Source organism: Terrapene carolina, unplaced genomic scaffold, assembly GCF_002925995.2.
Source record: "Terrapene carolina triunguis isolate 2854851 unplaced genomic scaffold, T_m_triunguis-2.0 Scaffold58, whole genome shotgun sequence".
NCBI classification, from domain to species: domain Eukaryota; kingdom Metazoa; phylum Chordata; order Testudines; family Emydidae; genus Terrapene; species Terrapene triunguis.
In genome coordinates this window covers 29346217-29361652 of record NW_020664409.1, presented here as the reverse complement: position 1 = coordinate 29361652, position 15436 = coordinate 29346217, and the positions used below count along the sequence as shown (strand labels likewise).

The following is a 15436-nucleotide window of genomic DNA, read 5'->3' as shown; positions in this document are numbered from 1 at the left end:
TGATCATATGCTACATATTTTGGAGGTTCATGCTATATATTTTGGATACCATTTACAAAGAATCAGTTGAGTATGCTTGCAGCATCACTTGTCAGCGCTTTCTATGCCCCTAGAATATCTGTTGTCAAAAACCCTGCAGGAAGTGAGAAAATTACCTCTGGGGGGAAAAAAGCATATCCATTTAATGAGAAAAATGATCTTACTTGAAAATTTTAAAGTTCATTTAAATGTAGAAATGTTACCGAGTGTATATATTGTTATGCTGGCAGTGTTGTTAGTTGCCAGCAACTGTGCTTTGATATATTTGCAATTGCAGACCTCTTGAAGCTGATGGGCATGCTAGCCACTTTTCATTAAATGAGGGAGCATTAGATGCTGCTTTTTTTAATGCTGCTTTTTTTTTTTTGCCACCTGAAACAATAGAAGCCTCTGCCCAAAGCACTGGATCATTTGGGAAGGCCTGTGCAAGAACTAACGCAGGTAGATTAAGAGGAGTTCCATATATTCATAGAGTTTCAGGCCAGAAGATATCAAGTAGTTTGAACTCTTTTATATTACAGGCCATTAAATTTCACAGTTACCAAAGTATTGAGCCCAATAACTTGCATTTTGGTTAAAGCATATCGTTCAAAAATGCATCCAGTCTTGATCTGAAGACATCGAGATGGAGAAACTATCACTTCCCTTGGTTGGTGGTTCCAATGGTTAACCACCCTCACTGGTAAGAGCGTGCCTTATTTTTAATTTGTCTGGCTTCAACTTCCATCATTTGGTTCTTGTTATGCCTTTCTCTGCTAGTTAAGAGCCCTTTAATTCCCTACATTTTCTCCCCAGGAAGGTACTTATACAGTGTAATAAAATCACGTCTCAGTGTTCTTTGTGATGAACTAAACAGACTGAACTCTTTAAGTCTCTCACTTTAAGGCATTTTCTCCAGTCCTCAAGTCTTTTCTGCACCCTCTCCCATTATTCAACATCCTTCTTAAAATGTGCAGACCAGAACTGTACACAGTATTCATCTCACTAATGCTAAGGTAAAATCATCTCCCAACTCACCTGTTTATATTAAGGATCACAGTGCCCTTTTTGGCACATCATCACAGTAGGAGCTCATATTAAATTACTTGTCCACTATGATGCTTTTCAGAGCCACTGCTTTCCCCATCCCCCATTCTGTAGGTATGGTCTGCATTCCTTGTTCCTAGATGTATAACTTTGCATTTGGCTGTATTAGAATATATTTTGTTTCAGTGGGTACAGATTACCAAGTGATCCAGTGGCTCCATGTGACTGCCCTGTCCTCCTCATTATTTACCATTCTGCCAATCTTTGTGTCATCTGCAAATTTTATCAGCAGTGATTTTATATTCACTTTCCAATCATTGATAAAAATGATGAACAGCTTGGGGATGAGTACCAATTCTTTGCTTCGCCACTAGAAACATACCTATTTGATAATGATTCCTATTGACGATTACTTTTTAAGGTCAGTCAGTTAACCAGTTCTTTATCCATTTAGCGTGTGCTTTGCTGATATTATATAGTGCTAATTTTAATCAGAATGGTGTATAGTACCAAGTATGTGACATTTACACATGTAACCTGTATCAACCAAACTTGCAATCTCAAAGAATGAAATCAGGTTTGTTTGTCAAGTCCTCTTTTCCATATATAATACTATAATAATAATAATTAATAATACTATAATCCATGTATTCATACTAATGCTAAATGTTTTCTTAGGGCATCAATCTTTTTGCAATCCTTCAAGATCATAAAAATAAAGCATGATCATGGAATCTCATTCTGTTCCTCAATACTACCCAGATTGAACTCTTGTAGAGAATAAGCCTTCTGATGGCTATTATTGCCAATTAGCTCCCAACTCCAAATTAAAAATTCATCTTTCTTTAACGAGACCCAGTAGTGTACTTTGAATTCAGAGTGGCAGTCCTCACAGTTTTCCTGGAATTCATTCCCTAGATAAATTAGGAAATATTCCTCCTTTTGGTTAAGCATCATAGTCCAGACCTCAGGAGCACTGAGAGTCTCCGGGCAGAATAGTCATGCCTCCTGTACCGAGATCTGCTGGATGGCCACGTACCCTCAATATGTAAGTTCACTAAGTTCTGCAGTCTTAGTATTACATCTTTTCTTTTGGCAGAAGTCTTCCCCCTGCCTTACTGCCCAGAGGACGATAGAGGTAATGTTTCTATATAATCAGCCTTATTTTTGGATGTCTATATTTAAAGGATGATCCTCCTTCTCACCCTGTAGGCACACTGCTGTGAAAATCACATTGTAATGGATCTGTGGCCCTTAACATGAAGAAGAATAGGAAGATATAGAATCATAGAAGATTAGGGTTGGAAGAGACCTTAGGAGGTCTAGTCCAGGACCAACACCAACTAAATCATCCCAGCCAGGGCTTTGTCAAGCCGGGCCTTAAAAACCTCTAAAGATGGAGATTCCACCACCTCCCTAGGTAACCCATTCCAGTGCTTCACCACCCTCCTAGTGAAGTAGTTTTTCCTAATATCCAACCTAGACCTCCCCCACTGTAACTTGAGACCATTGCTCCTTGTTCTGTAATCTGCCACCACTGACAACAGCCTAGCTCCATCCTCTTTGGAACCCCCCTTCACGTAGTTCTCCCCCCTCCTGCCCCAGCCCCCCCCCCACTCTTCTTTTTTGAGGACTAAACAAGCCCAGTTCCCTCAGCCTCTCCTCAAAAGTCATGTGTCCCAGCCCCCTGATCATTTTCGTTGCCCTCCGCTGGACTTTGTCCACATCCTTTCTGTAGTGGGGGGCCCAAAACTGGACACAGTACTCCAGATGTGTCCTCACCAGTGCCGAATAGAGGGGAATAATCCCCTTGCCTCCACCTGCTGGCAATGCTCCTGCTAATGCAGTCTAATATGCCGTTAACCTTCTTGGCAACAAGGGTACACTGCTGACTCATATCCAGCTTTTCATCCACTGTAATCCCCAGGTCCTTTTCTGCAGAACTGCCGCTTAGCCAGTTGGTCCCCAGCCTGTAGCAGTGCATGGGATTCTTCTGTCCTAAGTGCAGAACTCTGCACTTGTTCTTGTTGAACCTCATCAGATTCCTTTTGGCCCAATCCTCCAATTTGTCTAGGTCACTTTGGACCCTATTCCCACCCTCCAGCGTATCTCTCTCTCCCCCCAGCTTCGTGTCATCTGCGAACTTGCTGAGGGTGCAATCCATCCCATTATCCAGATCATTAACGAAGATGTTGAACAAAACTGGCCCCAGGACCGACACCTGCGGTACTCTGCCAACTAGACATTGAGCCGTTGATCACTACCCATTGAGCCTGACAGTCTAGCTAGCTTTCTATCCACCTTATAGTCCATTTATCCAATCCACACTTTTTTAAGTTGCTGGCAAGAATACCGTGGGAGACCGTATCAAAAGCTTTGCTAAAGTCAAAATATATCATGTCCACTGCTTTCCCCATATCCACAGCGACAGTTCTTATCATAGAAGGCAATCAGGTTGGCCAGGCATGACTTGCCCTTGGTGAATCCATGTTGACTGTTCCTGATCACCTTCCTTTCCTCCAAGAGCTTCAAAATGGATTCCTTGAGGACCTGCTCCATGATTTTTCCATGAACTGAGGTGAGACTGACTGGTCTGTACTTCCCTGGTTTCTCCTTCTTCCCTTTTTTTTAAAGATAGGCACTATATTTGCCTTTTTCCAATTGTCTGGGACCTCCCCTGATCGCCGCGAGTTTTCAAAGATAATGGCCAATGGCTCTGCAATCACATCAGCCAATTACCTCAGCATCCTCGGATGCATTAGATCTGGACCCCGGACTTGTGCATGTCCAGCTTTTCTAAATAGTCCTTAACCTGTTCTTTCACCACACATATGTTTGTGCTTACCTGAAAATTTCCCTTTTTTTGAGCAATGAAGCCCACAAATCTAGTCCACCTTGGAGGCAAATGGATTTTCCAGAACAGATGGAAATTTACATCCAAGAATTTGGGTTTGTTGTTGATAGATGGAATTTACCATGCTCTGCAGAAGGGAAAAATGTGCTTTTTCCTCAGAATATATTTAACGCAATCTATAATTTAGGAAAGTAGATCTGAATAATTCTGTGTGTGGAAGTTATCTCAATTGGGAGGGAACTTCAGGAGGACAGGGCCGTGCTGGCCGTGACTCATAGTTTGTTTCTGCTTCCAAGCTGTAACAGGTTGAAGTACCCATTGTGATGGATCTGTGGACCTTTTTACTTGAAAAAAGGAAATTTTCAGGTGAACATGAATAAATTTTCCTAGTCCCATTTCAGAAATATAATTCAAGAGCAGGTAGGTAGACATTCACACTTTACTGTTGGATTTTAACAGTTGCTAGAGGCTATTTACTAGTCAACTTCTCTTTATTCAGGGCAAAGTGGAATGAAGAACTTGGAATCTCTCTCAGGCTAGGTCTACACTGGGGGGGGGTCGACCTAAGATACGCAACTTCAGCTACATGAATAGCGTAGCCGAAGTCAGCGTATCTTCGGTCGATTTACCTGGCCGTGAGGTCGGCGGCGAATTAACCGCTGCCGCTCGCCCGTCGACTCTGCTTCCGCCTCTCGCCGCGGTGGAGTTCCGGAGTTGACAGCAGAGCGATCGGGGATCGATTTTATCGCGTCTTCACTAGATGAAATTTGGGAACAAATCAGTTGCTTTGTAAAATGCACTTCTACACAAGTCTAACCCCAAAGCAAAATGTTGAACATATTCTACAGGACACCAGACAGATTATAAAACATCAACCTCCCCAGAACTGCTGAAAACACAACTGCTTAAGTGCCTCACTAAACACATCCTTTGGGACTGCCGTGACAGTCCCATGAGGGCAACCCTCTCCACCTATATATTAAAAGCACTCAATTACTCATTCTGTTTAAAATCTGTCTTCAGTCTGGGTGTGGGGATGATCTATATTCCATCTCATCTTGCCTTATATGAAACAGTGTTACTGAGACAATGGAAAGAACTGCATCCTCCCCCAGTTTCAAAGAGTGGAGGTTGGATTTCTCATCTCTTGTTAAAATGAAAAAATAAGTCACCTACACTAGAAGAGCCAACCTGAACTTGTCCTCATGGTCCTGGGAGATGGTGCAAGACATCTTCACATTACAAAAGCCCTACCAGGATCAGACTACATTTTAGGTTTGCATCTCCAGTCTTGTGGGTCTCTTCACTTGCTACCCTTTTCCCCATCTCTTTCTTCACTCTAACTTCTTTTCATTTCTCTTCCACTATGATCTTCATATTCTTTTTTCAATTTTTAATTCACACAGAAAGCTACGTTTTATTAATTGCAGATCATTAACCTTAGATTGTGAGCTCTTTGGGGGAGGGACTGTCTCTTTGTTTATACAGCGTCTAGCGTAGTAGGGTCCTGGTGCGTGAGTAGGTCTCATAGGCATTATGATAATAAAAATAACAATACAATACAATGATACTCTAATGTGGGGATACTCTTACTTTTTTGGGGAGGGCGGAGAGGCACTACTAGAATTCTGGATCAGTTTGAAACTGTAAATGCTTCCCTCTACGTTTATCCACACGCTGTTATTTTCTTTCATAATCAAAGTCTTTGCACAGACTTTGTCCAAACTGCTTTTTCTATAAATGTTTACAGTGTTTGATTCAGAAGAATTTAGAAAAACCCATGGAGGATAAAAGTAATATTAGTGTCATAAGAAGCACTGAGAATGTAAACAGTCTTCGAAGAGTAAGACAACCAAACAAAGGCTATTAAGATAAACAGTGAAATTCTTTAAATATGGAGGATTGAAGAAAAGAGAGAAACATTGGATGTATTAAGATGGCAGTAAAGTAAGGAATTATTTGTACTTAAAAAATGACTAAAGACACAAATGGTGGTTTCTCATTTGTATTTGATCAACATGTTAACAGTGCATTCATGAGGATAAAATGGAGGAGATTGAGATTACTGAAAGTGGTAAACAGTTATTTGGCTTAAAATCAAGATACAACAATGGGTAATGATGGATTGCTTCTGTGTGTAGTATAAGTGATTCAAGATAAAATAGTTGAACTTTTAATTGTTTACAAAAAGATTTAGTATTTGAAAAACTGAAGGATAGTAGCTTTGGAAGCTGATGAGAAGATGAGTCTCAGCTTGGTAATTGTTATTTTAAATAATGTATTATACAAGGTTATAAACTGTACATTTATTAAATAGAAAAATGGTACCAAAATAGGGGTAGTGGTTAAGAATCCGATGGTGTATAAGTGTGTTACAGGATAACCATGATAGACTAGGTGTATATGATGAATTGTACTAGGACAGATCTTTAGTGGCGATATACCAATTTATACCAGCTGAGGATCTGCTGCACGGTATTTCAGTGGAAAATGATGCTCCTGAGTAGAAATAACGTCCAAGCTAAATGTGATTTAAATTACACTGAATTAGTTAATACTTGTTGTATTTCTTGATGTGGAAAGGAGAGGGAGTTCAAACATTGAATAATCGTTTTGGTTACACACTGCAAATTTTCTTTTAGATTTATGTTAACTTATGTTGTTGTTGTTTTTTGTGTGTGAAAATCTGACTATTTAAATGGCAGCTAAAACTTCTTTGCTTACTACTACTCTACATTTTTTACCTCTGCTGTGCTGCTGCCAGCACCACATTTATTTAAAAAAGCTCTGTTCTGTTGTAACAAAGATCGTGACTTGAAATGCAGCAGTGAAGAAAGTTGTGATTTAGAACAGCGTTTGTTTTTCCAGAACGCTGTACATTGCACAGAACTGAAAGCCAAACAAAATCTAACCTACCAGCTTCTTGAATCTAACCTTTTCTAAATCCACGTCTCTGACTTTACTTCTCTGCAATGCCACCAGGATGCCAGACATTTTTATTAAAGATAATAATGAATAATTTTTATTATAAGTAAAGCTATGTATTTAATCAAATGAAACCATTTTATTCATGTAATAAGGTAGCTCAGCATGCTTGATTTAATAACATCCTACTCACCAGCCTGATCTAGACACTTCATAACAAAATATTTCTGAGTTGAAGTTCATATATGAAAAAGTATCTGAAGACCAGATCTGTTTCGCTGTTGTGTTTAACACTCTTCTTTTAAATATTGAGAGCCAAAACCATCATTCAATCATGCATGAACAAATGATACCCCAATATTTCACCTACTGCATTACCATTTCAGTAAAATTACTTTTCCAGGGTAGATTTCATGTATTGTCATGGTCCAGAGGGAAAACTGATCACTGTACAGGAGTCATGAAAAACCAACAAAGCAGATTTCTCCACTCTATAGGCATTTTTTTTCTTGCGTGAAAAATGGTGCTGCATTCAGTTTTATTGGATTTGACATTCCAGATATAAAAACTGTCTTTCAACAAGTTGATGTGACACTGTGAGAACTTGCAGAAGTGACTGCAAAATATCTCTTGTGCCATTTCCATCATTTTTGTAGGAGAGTATATTGCTATTCCAGTTGTCAGATTATTTAGTACAAACTAGACCCATTCACTGTTCTTGGGCCACTCCATCTTTTGGTCATACCTTTTTATGTAAGAAACTCAAGCAGAGCTTTATTATTTATTACTTGGAATAGCTGGTGAAATAAAGATTACAGACAGGGTCTTTGCTTCCGTTGGTACTTCTCTCACCTAAAACTTCCATTGATGATAATGAAAGTTACAGGGATGTTTTGTGTCTAGAATAGATGCTTTTGTTTGCTCTTTCTTTAGTTTTTGTTCTCTTTCTTATCTTTCACCTTTTTGGAGGTAATATTTTGATGGTTTTCATATGAAACACTAAACTTTTCAGTGCTGAATGAAGAACCAAGTACTTACTGAATTACTGCTGAAGCATATGCATGTTTTGAAAACAATTGTTGAACCACTGATTTATGTGTTTGGTTTTTTTTAATTCATCCATTATTTAATTTATTTAGACTCTATAGTCAAAATGTTGACTATAGATGAACAAAATACATGGGTGACTCTATGTACACCTAAATAAAAGCAGTCTGATTTTTCACAGATGCTGAGCGCTCCTGTTTTGGCTTCAGTGGGAGTTGTTGGTGTTCAGTACCTCTGAAAAGCAGGCCACTTTCATTTACATATAGGTGTCTAAATATGGATTTAGGTGTCTTGTACTAGAAACACACATTTAAACTTTTTGACTTAATTACCATAATAAACCTCATATTTAAACATGAGTATTACATCTAAGTAAATAATTTATTGTAAACCAAGCACTTCTGTAGTTGTTGGCACATTTGCAATGTTTTTCTACTAAAAATGCACATTGAGTATTATATTTTTCCTTTGGGTAACCCAATAAATTTCATATTTTCTTACAGGTGATCTTTTCTTAATAATGCATGTTTCTGTCTGGATGATACTGATGAGCAGTCAAGTTAATTTAATGCAGTGCCGTTCTCATATTGCATCTTCTGTATACTGTACAATATGTGATAAACCTTTCTGTAGAGCTGAAATGCCATCTCTCTTGCAAAGTATGCCATAATTTTTCATTCTTTGTAGCTGAGAAAGTCAAGACTGGTTTGCTTTTGCAGTCAAAACAGTGTGTTTATCCACTAATTTATCTAATTTATCCACATACACAATATTTATATAACCATCTGGCAGAGCAATATTTTAGCAATCAATGTAACAGATGAGAATAGTAAAAGTTGATAGAGAGAATTTCTACATGACTTACCTTTGAAGATAAGTTGATTAGGTTTTCAAATGCTTCATAGAAAATATTTTAATGGGTTCAATTTGCATTTGTCTTTCCTGTATACACTTTGTCTATGTTTTAAGAAAATGTATTTAATGTTTTCTGTCCAAACCTTGCCAGTTTAATATATGAGATTATTCTCACAGGGGAGATGCAAGATTTAACTAGATATACTTATTAAGGACCAAACTCGGATGCGTTGTTCTTGCACTGATTTCAATGGAGTTGCTTCTATTTACCCCTGATTTTGAATTTGTCCTATGTCATTTTGCAACCATCAATGGTGATCTTTTTCATATCAGAGAAGGTGCTGATGAAAAATTAGCACTGTACAATAATGCACATCTTATTAAAGATAAAGACCGGCTAACTGACAGATCTCAAAAAGTAGTTGGCAATTGGGAATCATCAAATAGAGATGTTTCAGGGAGTGGGGGAAGGGGTTGCACAGGGATTGGTACTAGGCCCAATGTTCAACATTTTCATCAGTGATCTGGAAGCAAATATAAAATCTTTGCTGATAACATTGGTGGATGACGCATAGATTGGCAGAATAGTAAATAATGATAAGTGATCTGGATTGCTTGGTAAGCTGGGCCCATGCAAATAAAATGCATTTTAATACTGCCAAATGCAAAGTCACATATCTAAGAACAAGGTCGTACCTACAGAATGGGGAATGTTATCCTGGCTCTGAAAGAGATTTAGAGATTGCAACTCAACATACAATCCTATTGTGATGCTGTGGCAAAAAGGGCGAATGTGATTGTTGGATAAATGGGGGAGTGGTGATTAGGAATAGGGAGATGATTTTACTGCTGTATATAGTATTGGCAAGACAAACGGGAATACTGTGTACGGTTGTGGTCTGCACATTTTAAAAAGGATGTTGAAAAATTGGAAAGGGTGAAGAAGACCGAGACTACAACGATTTGAGGTCTGGAGAAAATGCCCTACAGTGTGAGATCTAGAGTTCAATCTGTTTAGGTTATCAAAAACAACACTGAGAGGTGACTTGATTAGTATACTTTCCTGGGGAGAAAATATTAAGTACTAAAGGTCTCTTTTATCTAGCAGAGAAAGGCATAAGAACAACAGTCAGACAAATTCTCATTAGAAATAAGGCACGCATTTTTAGCGGTTAGGTGATTACCCATTGGAACAAATTACTGAGGAAAGTGTTAAATTCTCCATCTCTTGATGTCTCCAGATCAAGACTGGGTGCCTTTCTGGAAGATATGTTTTAGTCAAAAACAAGATATGCTTTAGTGAAACACAAGGTGTTTGGCGCAATACAGGGGGTAACTGAATGAAATGTAATGGCCTGTGTTGTACAGGAGGTCAAACTAGACAAGCCTCATGTCCCTAAACTCTTTGAATCTATATAAAAAGTTTGCACTGTGAGTGTGTATACTGGTCCTTGAACAGAAAGATGGCTTCACCTTCAAAGTTGTTGGTCATTAATACCTTCACAGGTGGGAAATCAAATAGTCCCATAAGACCCTTCTGAAGCAGGCTGCCTGTCATGGCTCTATTACACTACTTGTATCTCATTTCCTGAAACCATTAGTTTAATCAAAATATTAAAAGGCTGAATTTACTTTACTCTCAGCTACTTCTTGCCTCATGAGTTAAAAAATAATAATTGCCAAATAATTTCTAGATAAGCAGCTAAAACAGCTCATCTAAATGTCATACTATAACTTAATTTAGTTTTCATTAAAGATTCACTTTTCTTATAAAGGGAATCACATCCCTTTTCTAAATGGAACCAATAGGATTTCTTCTGTTTATTGGGAAGTTTATTGCTTGCTTGTTTCCTTTTAACAAGTTGGGTCTCAAAAGTCATTTTCACTATGGGTTGACAGTGTCTCTCTTTTCTTAGTCCACTGATGATTGTTCATGTGTTTCAAGGAATATATAACTCATCCATTCAAGCTTTGGAAAACGAAGTGATTCTAATGTAGTCATATAAGAGTTTTATGATTCGTAATACTTGAATGTAGAAAACTGTGCCATGTTGTCACAGAAATGCTTGGATGAGATTTTAAATGATTTAAGAAAATAAGGATTATTTTTCTGACACTGCAAATGGTAGAATAATGTGCAAATCCTCCTCAGTTCTTTGCTAACGCAGCCCATAAACACTTTAAACATTGTTTTGTTGGATAAAAGAAATTATATCCAGATTTTTTTTTATTTAAAAGTCTAATACTTGGAATATACACAAGTATAAGTTGAGCTGCGTACTGTGTGTCCTGGATTCTGACAGAATGAAAATTAATCACTAGATACTAAGAAAACAAATCTTGCCCTCCTCTCTATTTTTAAGCAACAATCTAGCACAGAGTTTTCAAATGTAGCCGTTTTGTTTTCATAATTGACCATTTGTGGGGGAGAGGCGTACTTTTTATTGTAACCCTTCCCTTCAATGTTATCAACATTGAGAAAATGTGTTATCAAAAATTAATAGAGCCTGCCTCTGTAGGTGCTTGCCTACTCGTAATTCTTTACACATCAGCACTTCAGCCAATCAGCAAAGAACAGGAGCTGAAATCAAGATACTTGTGCATTGTGACAGACCCAGACCAGTGGGGTACAGGAGTCTGGTAGAGGGCAAATATACTGGTCACTGGATGAGTAGTTTTCTGTTCCCTGAGTGACCAGAGCAGGGGCTGCACTAGAGTAATCAGGAACCAGTTAAGGCAGGCAGGCTAATTAGGACACCTGGAGCCAATTAAGAAGCTTCTAGAATCAATTAAGGCAGGCTAATCAGGACACCTGGGTTTTAAAAAGGAGCTCCCTTCAGTTTGTGGTGCGAGTGTGAAGAGCTGGGAGCAAGAGGCGCAAGGAGCTGAGAGTGAGAGGGTGTGCTGCTGGAGGACTGAGGAGCACAAGCGTTATCAGACACCAGGAGGAAGGTCCTGTGGTGAGAATAAGGAAGGTGTTTGGAGGAGGCCGTGGGGAAGTAGCCCAGGGAGTTGTAGCTGTCATGCAGCTGTTACAGGAGGCACTATAGACAGCTGCAGTCCACAGGGCCCTGGGCTGGAACCCGGAGTAGAGTGTGGGCCCGGGTTCCCCCCAAACCTCCCAATTGACCTGGACTGTGGGTTCTCCCAGAGGGGAAGGTCTCTGTGCTGTTCCCCAACCCACATGGTGAATCTCTGAGGCAAGAAAATCCGCCAATAAGCGCAGGACCCACCAAGATAGAGGAGGAACTTTGTCGCAGCATATTATGTTGTTATATGCATAAAAAAGCAAAGAAACAAATTAAAAAAACCCATAATGCTAAACAAATCTTGGTACATAAATATAAAAATGGTTGAGCGCTAAACAGTGTCTGGTCACCTGCCTTTGCGCTCAGATGAGGGCAGGAGCCTTCTCCCTTCTGCTCCTTTGTGCAGAAGACAACTGTGTTCCCAGGTATTGTGCTTCCTGAACCGAGGCACTGAAGAAATTTGTATTCCTATAGATAGGGTGTGTGTATGCTACAAGCGCTACAGCAGCACAGTTGCTGCTGCATCCCTGAGCGACGTAGCTTGGTTGACCTAAGTTTTTTTCATTACAGACCAGGTCTGACATAGTAAAGGATTGGAACATTGGTACTGTTCCATTGCACACCAGCTGACAGAGGGAGGGAACACATGTTATTAGTCCAGAAGCTAAAATAATCACTGCCCCTCAGTGTACTCCCACAGTGAGTCCAGAGGCATTCTACCTGTGTCCAGAGCAGGCAGATTTCTTCCTGTTACTGTGTCTGACGCAGGGTTCCTCTCCTTCCTTAGCCACTGGCATGCACCCACCCGCCTGCAGCATTGATTATTAAGGCCACAGGATAGCCTAAAAATACTTCAGATGCCTGGATGTGTACATGAAAGGAATTAAATGTACTGAAATCTGTGAGTCACAAAAAACAGATTTTTGATGGAAAAGCATTAGGATTTTTTTCCCTCTGCTGAAACAGAAACAAATAAACAAGCTTCTCCATGAATATATGGACAGCCAATATTCAGAGTCCTGGGAAATTTAAATTTAAATTAACTAGAAATGATGGTATGGACCAAATCTTTGCTCACTTTAATCAGGCAAGAAATCCCAATGACTTCCATTCATGTTAATAAAGCAAACAGGCCTTGGCCCAGTGTGTGAAAGTGTTTACTATTACATGATCATATTATGCAATAATAGTTTACAAGGAATCAATAATACACGAGCAGTTCAGATCCTTCATTATCGCAGCTTATTGTAGTTTTTATCAACTTTGGAGACTGGATTATTTTTGTGTAGGATGAAAATGATTTCAGGATTTTTGCTTCTTTAATAGTTTAACACAGCTAGAAAACCAGGTTCTTTAATCTTCATATCTATGTAAGATGCATGAAAGATCTAGGGTAAAGTTTCCAAGTGTGCTAAGTCCCATTTTCAAAAGATTACTTAAGGAGTCTGTCTCATTGAAATAAATGGAAATTAGGCTCCTAAATTCCTAAAATCGTTTCTAAAGATGTGATTTAGGCTCCTAATTTGCTTAGGCAAAATGAATCCTAGTTTATTTTTGTGAAATTACTCGATCATCCATTTACACCTCATAGTTTCAATGACATATTCATTTTCATGTTGGGGGGAACATAATTTAAGTTCCGTTATCTTAAATGGTCTTCTGTCAGATTGTCCTCTACTCAGATTATTCATTCAATCATATTTGAAGTCCATCCTTGGAACAATAACATAAGTATTGGTAGACAAGCCTCCATGTAGGGTTTAAGTTTTAGTTGTATACAAAAATACGAATTTCTGGAAAACCGTTTTTATCATTCTAATCAAAGAGCTCTACAGTGGTTACAGCTTTTTTTAATCTATTCATCAGTAAATCGATCCCTTTTTTCCAATTTTTGCTTCAGTGGAATGAGTTTGTTACTGATGAAACGAAGAATCTTTTTGCAGGGTGATTAAGATCATGTGAATGCTGTTTAAATCACTTTAGGAGTGCAACCTATATACTTTACTGATCTGTTATTTACTTGTTTGTTTTTTACTTAGAAATTCAAACACAAACCACTTTTTTAAAGCTTAATTAGCATGTCTGATCTTTTCCGTTCTACAGTCTTGATAGGGCAGAAGTGTCACCTCGATGAAGGTGAAATTTAATCAGTCACAAAAGTGTGGTGGTTCGAATAGGGGCCTGGAGTTCAGGAGATCTTTGGGCCTGATCATCCCGTCATTTGTGCATGCATAATTCATCTGGACTTCAATAGGAGTCATGTACCCACAAATAATGCAGTGACTGGGACACTGGATTCCATTCCTAACTTCCGTTGACTCATCATGTGGCCTTGGGCAAGTCCTGTAGCCTTTCTGTGCCACTACCTGTCAAATTAGGAAGATAATACTTACCATACTTCTACAATACATACTACACTTGGAAAAGGTCCTTCAGATCCTTGAATGAAAGGCCTTGTATAAATGCTAAGTGCTATTATTAGACATAGAGGAGAATTGTTATTTTCCATATTTACTGCCACCATCATGCCCTATTTAAACAGACAAAAACTGTTTCTGAGACTGTGGCTGTTTATTTTGCAGGATCTTTCATGTTGGTGAACACCTCTGGGAGGTTTGCTGAACAAAGAGCTCACCTCCTGCTACCCCACCTAAAAGAAAATGACACGCATTGTATCGATTTCCATTACTATGTTTCAAGCAAGAGTGGGTCCAATCCTGGTTCTCTGAATGTTTATGTGAAGGTCAATAATGGTCCGCTTGGTAACCCCATCTGGAACATGTCTGGAGCAGCTACTGGCACTTGGAACAGAGCAGAACTGGCAATTAGCACCTTTTGGCCTAATTTCTATCAGGTACATTTTATTTGTTGTTAAACATTGTTGTTAAATGTTTCTCATATTGAATGAATTTGCAGCCTAAATTTACAACTTGCTTTTTGTCATCAGCAAGACTGAATACAGGCTTAGATGGCCTGATTAGTGAGTAAAATCTAATGTATGTTATGTTGGTCAGTTTGTTTTAATTGATCTTTTCTGCAGTTGATGCTAAATATATATATTTGCTTATTTTAATATTTAAGAATGGATGATTTGTCATTGATTTCAGTGGCCCAGGATTTTACCCATTACCTGTACATCAGGAATATTAGAATTTAGTAACAGAAGATTTTACAGTGTTAGGCTTGTTTGTTTTGCTTTATATTGATAACACTCAATTGTGGCTCTAGAACCAGATGTGTCCGAGTCCACAGGCCTGAATTGCAATTTCAGTTTGTAATTTCAGTTTTTGAGAGAATTTGATTACAGCAGCATTCTTCTGATTAGAGCCTAAAGGTGAAGTAGTAGGAGCTTAACGTGGCCATTTCTTAAGATGCTACCCCTCTGTAGGAAAGTTTACCACGATTCCACAAACACACACATGTACACCCTATACCCTACACCCCAAAAGGATGTGGGGGGAAAGGGGATTTTGACAAACTTCTAATAAAATATTTCTGTACCATTAGGATGAGGCTAAAATGCCATGTTGATAGAGATACAGGCAATCTCAAAAGACATTCATGTGCTCTCCCTATCTATATAATCTGCATCAAATTTCAACTAATATATTTTAGCTAATTGAAGTCCGAGGAATCAAGATACTTCCAAATAGCTTTTTTC

General features: G+C 38.7%; 1 protein-coding gene across 8 annotated transcripts in view; it reads left to right on the top strand.

The window, feature by feature from the left end:
• PTPRM (protein tyrosine phosphatase receptor type M) overlaps positions 1 to 15436 on the top strand; it is a 698330-nt gene that overhangs the window by 250901 nt on the left and 431993 nt on the right. For all 8 annotated transcript variants that reach the window (XM_026661212.1, XM_026661206.1, XM_026661202.1 and 5 more), the window contains exon 3: positions 14358 to 14629. In XM_026661212.1, the coding sequence (XP_026516997.1) occupies positions 14358 to 14629 (272 nt within the window). The remainder of the gene's footprint in view (positions 1 to 14357; positions 14630 to 15436) is intronic.